We start from the raw sequence: 16,238 nt of genomic DNA, 5'->3' as shown, positions 1-16,238 counted from the left end.
AGAAAACAAGTATTAAATATACTATGATATTTAAATGATGTCTATTATTTTACTACAAAGATATAAAAAAGAAAAATTACAGACATATTTTACAAAGAAAAAAAAAATTATTTTACTGCATGAATAAAACAAATTCCTATTACAATCAACTAAAAGAAAAAATTCAAAACAGAAACGGTAAATGATGAAAAACTCAGTTTGGTTTGTTTATTTATATCAGGCTGAGTAAGGTGACGGACCAAACAAAATTTACTCAAGGGTCGGATTTGGCCAGCGGGCCAGAAGTTGCTAACCTTTGCTATTATATATATATATATATATATATATATATATATATATATATATATATATATATATATATATATATATATATATATAGTGTTATAATGGAATAAATCCAGAGGAAATCCGGGTATGAGAGCTCAATGTGGTAAACAGAGCAATAAGATAAAAATTATAACACGGAAATTACATAATTGTCGATGCAATAATTTATTTCAACCTTATGGTATTTTCAAGCATCTAAATCAGACAATTACATTTTTGATACTGAAAAAGAAAAGAAAAATCGTGCTTCGACCCTCAAAAAACCAAAGGTGGTGGTAGTAGCAATCCACTTAATACATTTATAGAGAGGGTGGTAGGGATTTAAAAAAATAAAAATTAAAAATTAAAAATAAAAAATAACAAATAAAAAAAATTAGATTAGACACTTATAAGCGGCAGCTCGATGTAACCATAGATACACACACACACACTCACACACACACACACACGCAACACATACACATACACACACACACGCCTCTAAGATGTACGTTCTGACATGTAAATGCCTTGACACGCGTTTACTAACCTAGGAAGGGGGGGGGCGAAAGTATACGGATATATAGTGAAAGAAATAGAACAGCGCGTAATGGAAAAAAGAAGAAAAAAAAAAAAAAAAAAAAAAAAGAGGAAGAAAAGAAGAGGATACAGTGATTGAGTCATGGAAAGTAGGTCTATTAAAAGATAAATAAATTAATAAAAAATATAACTAAAAAAATAAATAAATAAAAATAAAAAGAATATTATATATAAAGTTTTAAAACTATCTGTATGTTATTATGTAAAAATTAATATTAATAATTTTATTGGTGATTATAGCGGTCGTTGTAATTAATATTTCAATTCTTAATTGATTAAGAAGTGGGAAAATGTAATATTGATCGCCCCCAATTCGATAGGACGTATCTAGTTTCGGTTAATATATACTTTTATTCCCTCCGTACAACAAAATTATTCTCATGCACGCATAAAGAAATAAGTAAAATAATTAAATTTTTGTGTTGATTTGTATCAAATCTAATAATATCTAGTTTTAGTATTTGGTCTTTTTGACTTAACTCAGTTTAATAACTAATGTATTATCTGCAGAGAAAAATTATTATCTTAAGGCTATCTCATTTATTTATAAGTAATTTGGACAAGCCAGGTACTTCGGAGAAAATATATATATATATATATATATATATATATATATATATATATATATATATATATATCTGCCTAGCTTAGATTTCGGACAACAAATCGTAAAGTAGTTATTATCGAGTATATACCGGACAACACTATAATTGCCGGTGGGGTGGGGTAGGATTGTTTATCGTAATTAATCTAGTGGTGTTAGATTCGGTGTCTTTACCATTATAGAATTCTCTGTTCGTCGGATCTAGAGTTATTGGTTATTTTAAATTTACATTTATGTCTACATCTGGCCATCAGTTCATCTCGTTTGTTTAGGAGATTACTGTGTTGGTACTTCAGGATTCTTATTTTTTCCTCAAGGCATAAACTGCATCTCTGCCTAAAGCCGTTTGGAACGTCCGAATGACACAGGATTGACCATGAAATCACTGGGGATCGATTCTCATTTTTTAATAACCACCATAGTTTAGCTAACTCGGTTTTATTCTTAAGTTCTGGGTTATTGAAAGAATGTTTGTGGTCATAAAAACGTTGTTTCCAGCTTCCGGCGGAGATACCGAAGTAAACTTTTTTGTCCCTGTTATTATCTTCTGGGTGGATAGTGGCCTTATAAACCACGCACTCAACTTTACAATTACCGTCCAGTGGGCAGTTATTTTTCACTTGGCAGTTACATTTGTCTACTGTCGCCTTATTTCTATTAGAGTTGTTTAATATTTTATTATTATGAGTGCTAATTATTCTGTCCATGTTTTTAGTGCACGAGTAACTTATTTTAATTGTTTTTCTATTAAATATCTTCCTAAGTGGATTATTTATGGTAAAATGTTTATCTATTAGGTTCAAAAATACTTTTTTAATATATATATATATATACACATACACACACACACTTTTTCTCTCTCGCTTGCTCCCTATTGTATATTTCGGCGCCACAACCCCTCCCCCCATCAATGTAAACAGTATTTCCGTGAAATATTAAATGGTTCTTCTGCTCGGTTAATGTTGGCGCGTTACTTACAGAGAAACAGTTAATTTAACTACAGGAGCACCTATTAAAAAATTTACTATGGAAAAACAGTTAATTAAACTGTAGAACCACCTGTTAAAAACTATACAAGTTATATAATTAATTGAATATCCCCCTTCAAAAAAAAAAAGAATGGGAAACAAAAAAATGTCTTTGCAAACCGCGCATGAAAACTTAATCTTTTAGATCAATTAAAAAAGCATTAAATCTATGTAACACAAAAAAAAATTAACCATATATGTTTTTTCTTTTGAAAACTTATTTCAAATGTCTACTAAAGATTCCTCTGCGATGTGACAAGTCACTTTACTATATGCGAATGCACCATGTAAGAAAAGTGTTAATGAAGGCAGTGAAATGGTGCAAAATAGTCCTAGGGTCCAGGGGTTAATACCATGCAAAAGGTAAATTGACGATGCATTTAAATGCCAGATTTGCTTTCAGTGGCCTCGATAACCACTAACAACACAAACTAGAATAGTCGGCATTGTGTTACAGTTAAAATAAATATTTACCATATTTTTTTTTAGGCATCCCACTATCTTTCTTGATCGTAATCCTGATAAGTGATTTTTAAATCAATAGATGAAATAAGCAATGTTTGTCCTAATTGCAAGTCTGTCTCATTGTAAACTCTCAAAATAAAATATCGTTGCTTGTTTTAAACTTGTTAAGCTGTAGTTTTGTTTGGAAGGAAAATATTTACTACAGCAATGACTGGGATCACATGGTTGACATTGTGATCATATTTGGATGAAGACAACAAGTGGATGATCACAGACTGTGCAGTGAATGCATTTAAATACAAGTTTGCATGTGGTTTCAACTGGATTTTTTTTAATGGAAATTGCTCCAAACAAAGCGTGATGTCACTTACTGCAAAGAGCTAATAAGAACAAAGAGATGCCTATTAACCTTAGTCTTGAAAAGACCAATGCTACAGGTAGGAGGAAAACAGTCAGCAGAAGGAGTTCCATAAGCTTGCAGTCCTTAGAAAGAAACTACTCGAATTGGAAGCTGTATTATGAGGTATTAAAACACAAATTCATAGAAACGACTAGACCAACGAGTCAAACGAGCCAAAACAAAGGAAGCAGGGAAGCACATGGCATTATAGTATTTATTGAAAAGACTGAGACTAGCAACTTCACATCTATGACAAAGAGGATGCAGAGAAGAAAAAATGGTGGGGGCCAATCAAATTACAGATCAGATATGTTTCCGTATGTTATCAAGAATCCTTAAGTGGAAGAGAGAGATTCACCATCACATTTTGCAGATTATAAATTACAGATTTTTTAATATCACATTTCCATGGTTTGATTGGATGTTGGGAACCAGTTGAACTGTTACCAAAATTTTTAGGTTTAAGTCGTTTCAGTTATTTCTTATAGAGACATCTTAAATCACTCATTGGATGCAGAGCAAACTAAGAATTTCACAAAAGCAAACAGATAACATCATACAATAAATTGAAATAAGGAATAACTATTAGTGACGGGGCGATTCCAATACAATTACTGATTCTGTTCTATGTTCTCAGATTTTGACTCTTAAATTTCTAAAATATAGTTATTTTATGTTCTGGAGAGAGGGAGGGAGGGGGTGAAGCAGATTACAACAAAAACCCGTGTGCATGTGTTTCCACAAATGTAAAAATACATTTGTGGAGGAACGATCTATATAAATTTTAGTTTTACAATTAGTTTATGTTTTAAACAAAAATAAAATTGTTTTTGACATCAGAAAATAGGCACAAAATTTTCTAATTCCGATACCCTAACAAGTTTTGATTTTTTTTATTCCAGATTCCGATTAATCACCCCAACAATAATAATTACATTAAAAAATTCCCCAAAATTAGTTGATTAACAATTTCACTAATTAAATCTCTTTTGTAAGGATGCAAATCCAATTTCGATAATCATTTGGATGTTTTTGGATTATTCTATCTACTGTTCTCATGTTACGACCAATGCAACCTTCAATTTCCTTCAGAAAATTGACAGTGTTGAGTGTTCATGGACCTCTGGCGTAACGGATAAAATACTTAGTTACATTCAGTTCTTGTAGGGAAAATTATAATGTGCATGATTAGCGAAGGTGTCATTCACTTAAAAGAAAGAAAAAAATTAAACTCGAAAATTGACCGACATGAGACAAAAATGTGTCTCATGAAAATTGAGACGCGGTCGGGTTGGACAATATAAAAAAAACAGCTTTTCTTTAATTGGGGATGATCCTTTTTCATCGGCTCGAAGTTAGTACGGTGTACTTTGCAATCTGGTGTCAATTGACGAAAGCTTGTTTGCAATAACGTCGAAAAGGGAACAGGACAGATTTTTGTTGTGTGTGCTTTCACACGGTGAACTTGGTGATCTGAAAATCATTCTTTTTTAACTCATGTTCACCCCTTACAAAGCATATCGCCATTTGGACGTAAGGGCTACTATTTGCGGCCATGTCTAGGAAAGATTAACAAGATATTTATGTTACATTGACATTCTTCTTTTTCTTTAACTCAAACATTCAACGATTCAAGTTCTAAATGACACTCTTTTGGAGGTTGAAGATTTAATCCTCAGCATCAGTGATACCAAGAATACAACTGCGAATTACTTAGAATTTCTAGCCATCGTGGCTGATGAAACGTGAACATGCAACCCCGTAGATTAAATAAAAGCTTCCTTTTGAAATTTCATGCAGATTTCAGTGTATGACAGAAAGGTTCCCAAGTCTGACAAGATATGTAACAGTCTTCATCTCAAATAACAGAAGATAAGAAAAATCTCGACTCTTTTAAGAAAAGCCTTTATATATGGTATTTCCAACAACATTTTTTCTAAATATTTAAACAGTTCATTTCTCATTCTCCGGCCGTGTGCAACTTTGTTTCTTCTGTAATGTCACCCAGGTGTCTCAAACACATGCAGCTTTAAACACCGGCATCTCAAACACATGCTTCTCTCATCATGTCTCGAACACCGCTCCTCCAAACATATGTCCTTTTATCTTTGCGACGTCACTTTGTGCACCAGGCTTGGTCATTTGCATATTTTTATGTGGCTGCTGCTCCCAGTGTCAGATACACAAGAAGAAAGTCTGAGGTTACATTGGTTGAAACATGACGAGAATAACAATCTCTGTGCTTCATTCAATCAAATATTTCATAAAGTATTGCTCTTTAAAGATCATAGAGCAGACAGTTAAAACACTTCATTAACATCTATTTGCGATCTGCACTTTCTTGCATGGGCAAAATCCAACACTTAACAAAAACTATGCAAAATAGATGCTGAAGAGTGTGGCAAAAAACCCATCTGGACAAGATCGCTGACAGATACCCCTACACCTTCCAAGAGGATTCCCCTCCTGCACACAAGAAAAAAATAACCCTGCATGGCTGGTCAACAACATTCAACACTTGTCTCCATCAGGCTTGTGCTTGCCTTTCTTACCCAACTGCAACACCCTTGGCTATTTCTTCTGAAGATCAAGACTATAACCAGCAAGCACACCAACAACACCGTCAACTCCTCGAAGACTATCATTATAAAAGCATTTGTCATTATAAACAACAGCATGGTTAGGAAAGTGACGAATTTCATGCCCTCCCTCTTGAGATAGAAGTTTCAACTTGTAGTAGTTACATTGAAAAATAATATATGTAACACTTACTGTTACTAAATAACAATGTCGGATTGTCTGCACATACAACTTTTGTTTTTATTGTTTATTTCATTTTCTTTTTGTCAAGTTTCTGCATATAGTAATCACCATGTACATAATTTTCTGGGAAATAATCAAAACTTGGCATCATTGAGAGCAATAAATATAAGATTACATTATATATAATAAATGGTATATATTAAATCTCTTCAGACTATTGTCATTATCAAGGCCATTTCTCTTCACATTGTTGTAAAAGTGAGGGGAAGACAATGGAAATTACCCATAATGCAGTAAGTCATTGTCCTTTGTTTTAATTGGTGCTGTCTTGGAGGAATAAATGTATGATTACAGTATTATATTTAAAACTGAAATCTCCAGCAAATGAATGACATTATTATTTTGTAAAACACATAAAAACAAGATAAAGGAATGGAATGGGTGAAAGAGAAAGAAAGGGTTGGAGAGAGGGAGGGGGGAAAATAAAGGAGCAGAAAGTGAGACGGATAGAAGTTTTAATATAAAGATGTTAGACCCTTTGAAATTTCTATTTTGGTTTTAAGTTTCATGCAGTTGCAATGGAAAATTTAATATTTATCCAAGTATCACTTTTTTTTTTTAAGTACTAATAAGTCGCTATTAGTGACTTATCAAAACTAAAAGTAACTAATAAGGTAAAACAGATTGTCAGTTGAATGATGAAAAATATTATGAGATGATTGAAAATGATGAATGGAATGAATAAAAATTAGATGAGCAATTTCTGACAAGTATTTATTGACACTGGATTTAAAGATGTTGTAGCCTAGAGGAAAAAGTCTCAGGGTAACGTGTTCTAGATATTGGAAGTTCTTGGAAAGAAACTGTTCTTAGAAATTTTGTTTAATTTAGGCATGCAGAAGAAGGAAAGTTATTTGCAGTTGTGGTAGTAGAACGAGTTATTGTTTACAAGGAAGAATCACAGATTGAAGCCCAGTTAAGCATATTCCATAAAAATAGCAATAGAGTAGAGAGACTAGCAATGTCTCTTCTGTGAGAAAGGGGATGTAGAGAGAAAAAGAGAGCATCTTCCATTAGATTTTGAACTCTACCAGAGTAACGAAGAGTGCTCCCAGTAGCACTGGCAACAGTACTCCATCTTAGAATGCATTCAGCTCATATAGGTAGTGGGTTGCATCAGGTGTTTTTACAACATATCAACCGGTCTCATTATTTAATGCCGAATCTGGTCACTTTGGTAAAAAAAATTTATGCTTCAAGTTCTTCATGGTATTTGGTTTAGTTGTTTTGTAAAGGAAAATTGTTCTTTTTGTTTTTAGGTTTGCAGAACATGATTGAGTTTTGCAAAGGAAAAGGAAATAAAGAATATCGATGTTTAGTGCATTTTTCAGTCAGGAGGTCAGTATTTTCAAACACCAGAATCCATTTTTGTCTCAACCTTAGCAACAGATTGGACACATAAAAACAAGTCTTCCATTTTTGATCTAGAATGAAAGTAGGTGCTTTGGAGTTTATTTCCTTTATTAAGCCATGGTCATAAAACCATTAGCAATAGACAGAGGCTAATAAGCCAATTAGGAATATTGCGATAGCTATCCAATATAGAACTCCGAAAATATGACTATGATACATGTTCATTCACACAATCCGGAGATAGAACTACAGAGCGCAATATAAAAAGGGGTACTTCTGCATTTTCCACAAAGTTACTCGAGTGCGCCCGGCAGATGATAGGAAGAACCGAAAACGGTCGACAAGTAGTTTTTTTTAGATATAAAGACATTTTTTTTTCCAATGTATTACTTAAAAAATTTCAGTGGTTGTCGCCATTTTTAACATGGGGAGGGTGGTTGTAACAATTTATGTTTTTTGTAATACGGCTCACCCGGCCATTTCTGATTAATCCCGTCATCTACTAGGCACACCCGAGTAATTTCATAAAAATCGCAGGTTGATAAATGCAAAAGAACAGTCGCTACATCTCTGAGCAAACAGCGATGTGATCATGCTGAGGGTTTAATGTGAATATACATTGTCACAGGTTTGGTCTGTTCAGTCACAGCACAGGGCGGTATTTAAGCATTGCAGTGAGGCAAGAATCATGATATAATCTTAAGGCAACTGAAGCAACGATTACATTCTGGCGAGTAGATCTAATCCAGCAGATCATATACTCCAGAAGGAACAGGGTCGCAGTAGGGAATATGTAGTATATATCTGATGGCACGATGCTGTAGACACTCAAAAGAATCAGAGAACACCTTGAAAACTCCAGTGAACACTAGGGACCCGTATTCCAAGCGGGGACGAATCATTGTCTTGTAAAACCTAGTCACCAAATGCCATTCATTATCAAAACAACGGAGAATATATGAACAGTTGTGGTGAAAAGAAAAGCTCAGTTTAAAAGTAACAAGCCCCCTACCCCATGGCGTCAGATTCTCCAAACATAGGTCGAGGATTGCATCAGTAGTTAGATACTTTCTGGAGCAGTAGAATGATTCAATCATTTTCCAGCAACTTTAGCAAGAGATTCTATGGTATTTATCTTCCTTCCATAGCGAGAATGTGTGACACAAGGTGAGATTGGAAAAAGCCAACACCCAAAAAGAAGAGCACTTTGACCTACAAAAATAATGCCTTGGTAACCTTATGAGCATTCCCTGGTAGAGACATCTCAGGCAATTAGCAAGTAACTAACCCCTCCTCAAAGGGTAAGAAGACAATGCCTGGGATGGGAGACCACATAGAACTGCACAGTATTATACCTCAACGACAGCCTTGGCTTTTGGGATCAAGTGAATAGGTTAAGAATATAAGTAAATCCTCAGAGAATATCAAAACAAGGAACCTCCTTAAGGAGTGAGCCATTTATTTTGACTAGTGCAAAACAAGGGTCTGAGCATTTGTGGTGAAAGAAGAGAAGCTTAGTTTTCAAGTTGTTCAAGGAATTCTTGTAACAATAATTTCAAAAAATCTATTTGAAAATACATCCTTCCAAACTTATCTTCTCATATTTAATGGTTTTATATCAATATGGCCAATGAACTTGTTTTTAAAGCTTCTCTTGGTGAAAATTTACTGAAGCGTAAAAATAAATCTTTCCAATAATTTTTGACAGGTAGTATGCTAGCTTTGTTATGCATAGCCAAAAAGAAAATAAACAATACTTTTTTTTCTTTTCTTACTTACCCATCGTGATAGTCGTTATTATATCCACGTTCATCTTCAAATTCTGGTGCGCTTCCAACATTTGTTTTAGATGCTGAAGACAGAAAAAAAAACCCAATTAAATTCAATATCTAAGATGTTATTCAATAATTGAAACATGTCTATAAAACTTATTCTAAAACATTCAACTTTTTAAATATTTCAATTCAGAAAAAAAAAAATGAGCAAAATTAAAAATTTGAAAGGAAAAAAGCTAAGATCTGTTAAACTTGAATACCTTTTTAGATGATAATAAAAATTTCAAAGATTTAAGAAAAAAAATTTGAATAAAGATTTTTTTAAATGCTTAAAAAAGTAAAAATGATAAAAAATTCCTTTCAAAGATTTAAAATAAATTTTTATTAAAAAAATATTCAAGAAGAAAACTAATTTTTGCTTCCATGGTATTTCTAAGCATGCCAGATGTATAATAGGTTTACTCAATGAACAGAAAAATTAGTGCATATTAAGATATAGTTGACGAATTGATTTTTTTAAAATACGTTATTTTTAGTAAAAACAATATTACGTACTTAATTGTCATGTTGAAAATAACATATCTAAAGATTTAACAAAAATTCACCAGGTAGAAAATTATTTATAATTAAAATTTTTACGGTAAATTGGGTAAAATTGCATTTTTCTTAAATGTTATAAAGTATATGGTCAAGAGTTCACACAGGGGACATAACTCGAAGCATACATTTTAGATTATACTGTAATGGCTTCTAACATTTGTAACTTTTAACGATAGACTTCTTTTTTTAACTAAAAAATAGCAATTGTTCTACGCCATGAATTTTTGTAATTTTTGGATAAATTACTATTGTTGACATGACAATGAATTAAGCAAGGAATTTTGTTTTTGCTTAAAACATAAAAAAAATCAATCTGTCGACAATTTGAACAAGCATCGAAAAATTCAACATCACTTTTAGATTTTTTTTTAATTGAAAACCAAAAATCTTAGACAAGCTCACTGTTCTTTAATATTTTTATCCATTTTTTTCATTGACTAGAAACAAATGAAAATTTCATACAAAAATTAATTTCAGAATTGATTTTGCTGCTTGTCTGTTGTGAGGGTAAGGCAGAGTGAAGACAGAGGAGGATTCTGGATTCTGATTGGCTGTGCTATTGATGGCAGAGTGAGTAAAGAAAAGAGAAGTAGTAGAAGGGGGAGGAGTACATCAACATCTTGAATTAAATCTGACAGCGAAAAAGTGACATTGAATTGTGTTTTTGCTTTATAGAACATCAACGTGTGTGTAGCTGCGGGGGGGGGGGGGGTTCATGCTAAACGTTAGAGACAAAGGAAAAAGTTAAAAAAATCTAAATTAGCCTGTGAGGAAAGAGCTTCTCAAATCAGTATGAGTGTGTGTGTGTATAATTCATTTAATTTTACATGATGTGTGTCCATATTTTTTGTTGATCTTTTCTAAATGCCTGATTAATGTTAGAGTATTTGATTGGAATTGGCCCCGTTCAAACTTCAAAAAATTGGAATATAAAATGAAAGAGCAATTCATAAAATCAACTTTGATAATAGTGAAAAACATCCAAAAATGTCTTTATTTCTACTAATACTACAATGTCAAAACTACCACTAAACACATAAGAATTTATGTTATTTGAGTGATACCAAATCCTTGAAAATGCTTCTGGAAGGAATCAAAAGTACTAGAGAATCCAACCAGTATCTTTGAGTAACAGCCTGAAACTCAGACATTAAGTATCTAGGAAGAATGAAAAGAAAGTATATTATATAAATAGAGAAAGTATATATATATATATATATATATATATATATATATATTAATAGAGAAAGTATATATATATATATATATATTAATAGAGAAAGTATATATATATATATATATATATATAAATAGAGAAAGTATATATATATATATATATATAAATAGAGAAAGTATATATATATATATATATATATATATATAAATAGAGAAAGTATATATATATATATATATAAATAGAGAAAGTATATATATATATATATATATATATATATATAAATAGAGAAAGTATATATATATATATATATATATATATATATAAATAGAGAAAGTATATATATATATATATAGAGAAAGTATATATATATATATATATAAATAGAGAAAGTATATATATATATATATATATATATATAAATAGAGAAAGTATATATATATATATATATATATATATATATAAATAGAGAAAGTATATATATATATATATATATATATATAAATAGAGAAAGTATATATATATATATATATATATATATATATATATCTATAAAAGTGAAAGTGTCAGTCTGTGTCTGTCTGTCTGTGTACATTTCCCTACGCAATAACTGTCAATTTTCAGTCTACAGACTCAAAATTTGATATACAGGGTATGGAGATTTGGGAAAATCTTTGCAACCCATTTTCGGCCAGAAATTTGGCTGTTAAGGGGTCAAAGTTCAACGATTTGACCTTTGAGAACTCTACCAAACTCCTCTGCCAAAAACACTTCAGGTCTAAACACTTGAAATTTTAGATATAGGTTCCTTGGACATGAATCTAATTTAACTTGATTTGAGCCCAAAACAATAAATGTTAAGGGATCATAATAGGGGTCAAAATTTAAAAAAAAAAAAAAAAATTGATCTCTGTGGTCTCTACTAAATTTCTCAGACAATTTCTGGTCTAAATATTTGAAATTTTACATAACGGGTATTTAGAGATAGGGCAAGCTTTTTAATCGGTTTGGGTTGAAAATTTGAGCTACAAGTATATAAATGTATGTATGTTTGTATATCTGCCTAAAACTTTCAACAGCGGCGACGGATTTTCACAAGATTAGTTTTGTTTCGAAGCTCGACCTTTCAGACGACAAATACCGAAAAATTGGCTAAAAACATTAATTACTTCACCCTCAACTGGGCACTTTTCTACAAGTACGAAGAGATAATTGATCCTGACATCAGTTTATATAACATTATAAATAGAAATACCCAAAGCATGAATCATTTAATATTTACCAACAGCATTTGGTAATTTTTACGGCAACATTCAAAGACATATCACATTCTATCAACTACTGTCATAAATTTATGATATTACATAAAAAATGACAGGAAAAAAAAAATTATGCTTCCCCACTGTTTACACAAATATTCATATAAAATAATGTCTAAATTACTGCCTCCCCCATATCCTGCAGATTTATCTCTCTAACCGGATCTTCAAGTCGATCATACGCGTTAAATGTGATATTCCTGGCCTGGAAGAAACTCTGCTTAAAAGGAGAGTCTAGTGGTTCGGCCACGTGCTGTGCCAGCTGAATGAGGAATTAATCCATAAACTAGTAGTACTCAATGTACCCACTGGTTAGAAGAAGTGATGAGGTGGCCAATTCAAGGCATAGGTCGCGACAGTAAGGGCAAACCTGGAACTTGTATCTGATTCTCATATCTTTGGTGTCCGACGCTGGAATTACGAATGGCTAGATCATCCCACTGACTCTGCTGCTTATTGCCGAGGGTGGGCGGCATTGACCTATGATGCAGCTAATTCCATTGGAGTCGGCTCAAACCACCCTGGGTGATCGCCACTACAAGTAAAGTTCAGTCTAAATTGGTGAAATTCAGAAACATTTCAAACAAACAAAGGAAAAATAGTCTCATTATGGTGATAGAGTGGAATGTTTCTTTACGAATTGGCAATGAGATTGTCTGATTTGCTATTTATGTTCTGTTTTCCTCTAAGTACTTAAAATGGCTTTATCTGGCAGTTTGGAGAAGGGCCTGTTAATCAACCTGATGATTACACTGCTTCTCAAAAACTTAAATGTGATGGTCATTCTGAAAGTAAAGCCTCCTATTTTTTTTTTAACTCAAAAAAGTTGAAGAGTTACAAAGACAGGAACGGTATCATTAAAACCAGCAACCATTTGTGCGCCAGCACTACCATTCCTAATGCACTTTAATTTGCATCTCTGCTTCTGATGCACATCCACAACATGAGGTTGCTTCCTTAGAGTCTCACACCATCAATATCTGCAACAGAGAGATGAAACTTTCAGATCATGAATGCACAAGTTCAGCCATTATAGCAATACAATTTGCAATCTTCATTGATCCATTTGGATAGAATAAAAAAAATAGGAGGCATTACTTTTGGACCGCCTTCATAAAAATAATTCAAATATTAACTATTTAAAAGATGAACTTCTCGACTGAAGTCAGAATCTATCCTCACTCTTAGTGTGTTTTTGTGCATGAGTCTGCGTGTTTATTTGCATACATTTTTGTATGTATGTGTGATTATGTACATAGATGTGTGTGTATGTAAATTTACCTCTCTAGATACAATGTCGCACAATGTGGACGTACCTACAAAACGGAGCTAATCAACCTGACAGTGATATGAAACAAGGAGAAAGAAGCAACCGTGGAAGTTAACATCCCCAATTATGCTCGGTTAAACAAAGCTGAGAGGGGAAAAATAAAAAAATACCAAGGTGTTATGCACGATATGAAAAGAAACTGGAATCTTAGGAAGATCTCCATCATTCCAGTAACTATAGGAGCAACTGGACTCATGAAAAAGAATTTAAAAAACTACCTGGCAAATATACTCAATGAACCAAGTGCAAGAGAGATTCAAACAATTGTACTTAAAAGGGACAGTTAGAATCTTAAAAAAGATCTCTGGGTTGAAATATACGAGATAGTAGGTGAATAAAAATAAGAAAATTGAAAATAAAATAAAGTGGTAACATTTAGTTAGGTCTAATATAAACTGAATATACTGGATTATTAATAAAACCTGCACATTTGAAAGTCACACACACGCCCGATGAAGGGAAAATATCCCAAAATATAGTATCATAGAAACACCACCAGACGCAAGTAAGAACATCCTACATGTAAAATGTATTTATATTAAAGCATTATAGATATATATATATCTTATTGAAAATTTTTTCAAAACTTTTCAAAAAACAAACCTGTAAGGAAAGTATACAAAATTTTAATTATCCAACAAGTACAAATAAACAAGGCCTTAATCTGCGGAGTTTTGAAAAATGCAATTCTTCCCATCAGAGGAAAGAGGTTTGCAAAATATACAATAAATTTTGCAGGTTAATGCATTAAAGGAAACTACAAATATGAAATTAATCATACTTGCATCAAAAAAGTAATTTGACAGTTAGTGACAGTTTATCAGGATTTAAAGAGATTAAGAAAGCAGGAAACGGGGGGGGGGAGAATATGGTAAAAATCCAATGAAAAAGACAGTAAAATCTAGAACAGGATAAATCTGAAATTAGTCCTTTGAAAATCCATAAGAAATATATATACATATGAATTGGATCAATAAAAGTGAAACAGCATGGTTGGTTCCACCATTACATCGTAAGTTGCATCAGTTCGAGTCTATCCGTCACACCTTTGGATTGTTCTGCCTTCTATAAATTTGAGTTTCTTATATATACACATTAAACAATGCTTCAAGCAAACTATTTTAACTTATTATAAAGTTATTTAATTTTCTCAAGATTGAATCTATTTTCATGATTCAACAAAAGGTTTTCGTATTTAAAATCATTCACATGCAGATTTAAAAAAATGTTTTCGTGTTCATTATTTTTAATCAGATTTTTTCAATACAATGAACTCTGTGGTCCCTGGGAAGTACTCAGCTCAACAGTATTAATCATGAATTAAGGAAATGAAAAATTAAAAAAAAAAAACAAAGTGCGCAATTGGTGATGGCCTTGTGCAAATGTAAAAGATATAGAAAGTGCCATGCCTTCCTATCAACTGACGTGAAGGATGGCGGATTTGCTTAAGTGTTCTTTTGTTTTGTGTATTTTTTTTTTTCTTTTACCATAAAATCGGGGTAATCTGTCCAGAAAATTGTAGAACGTATTTATTTGAGTTGCAGAAAAGATTTCCATTTCGTCTTCAGCTTTGAATCAAAAATACAACAAAAAATAAAAACAAAACAAAAAAATTGTTTAAAAACTTAAATTTCTACAACTGCTAACATAACTGTAAAAAAAATTTAAAACAATAGCAAAAATAAAATTTTTATACAAAAATATAAATATTGTTTGGAATTGAAAGACAATGCCAAGAAAACAAAAATAAAATTTTTATATAAAGATATAAATATTGTTTGAAATTGAAAAGAAAACTAAGGGAACTTGTTCAGTTTAATCAAGACGTTAAAAAAGGAAAATATCGAACAAAAAGTTATATTGTACGCATCCGTTTTGAACTGAAGATCTCTGAAAAAAAATTTCAATTTGACCGAGTAGGTGGGGTTTTTTTTTTTTACAGTGGAAAAGCATGTTTTTATGACAGCAGGTTGAAGGTAGGCATCTTTGAATTTTTTGAACACGGGGAGATAATTCAGTTTAAAAACACTCCCTGCCCATCTTTAATACTAGCTTTTCTTCCTAAAAATTTAACCTTTTGCTCGGTATAATAATAATTTTTTTTTTTTTTGCTGTTAAAAAAAAAACAAAAAAAAAAAAAACTACTTGATGAAATTAAGTGAAATTCTTTTTCGGAGAGCTTCATTCCATAACAGTACAGTATAGCCTTTTTTATCGATATTTTCATTTTTTTAATGTCTTTCTTAAACTGTACAAGTACCAAACTAAGAAAACAATAGCAAAAAATAAAAATAAAATGTCTTTACTGTAGTTGAAATGTAAGATGAAAGATTTGGAACCCATTAGAGTTAAAATGGCTAAAATAATCTTTTTATTTAAAAATTATATTAAAAAAAAATTTTTTTTTAAATAAAATAAATAAACTACAAAATGTAACAATAATTACATAAATCATTATTTT

General features: G+C 31.7%; 1 protein-coding gene across 2 annotated transcripts in view; it reads right to left on the bottom strand.

Moving 5' to 3' along the window:
- The window catches only part of LOC145265379 (neuroglian-like), a 148,089-nt gene that overhangs the window by 29,344 nt on the left and 102,507 nt on the right, over nt 1–16,238 (bottom strand). For both annotated transcript variants that reach the window (XM_080121171.1, XM_080121172.1), the window contains exon 22: nt 9,359–9,431. In XM_080121171.1, the coding sequence (XP_079977297.1) occupies nt 9,359–9,431 (73 nt within the window). The remainder of the gene's footprint in view (nt 1–9,358; nt 9,432–16,238) is intronic.

This window comes from Euprymna scolopes, chromosome 40 (assembly GCF_053919585.1).
Source record: "Euprymna scolopes isolate OS-2025 chromosome 40, ASM5391958v1, whole genome shotgun sequence".
In the NCBI taxonomy this organism is placed as follows: domain Eukaryota; kingdom Metazoa; phylum Mollusca; class Cephalopoda; order Sepiida; family Sepiolidae; genus Euprymna; species Euprymna scolopes.
This window is presented reverse-complemented; position numbering and strand designations above follow the sequence as displayed.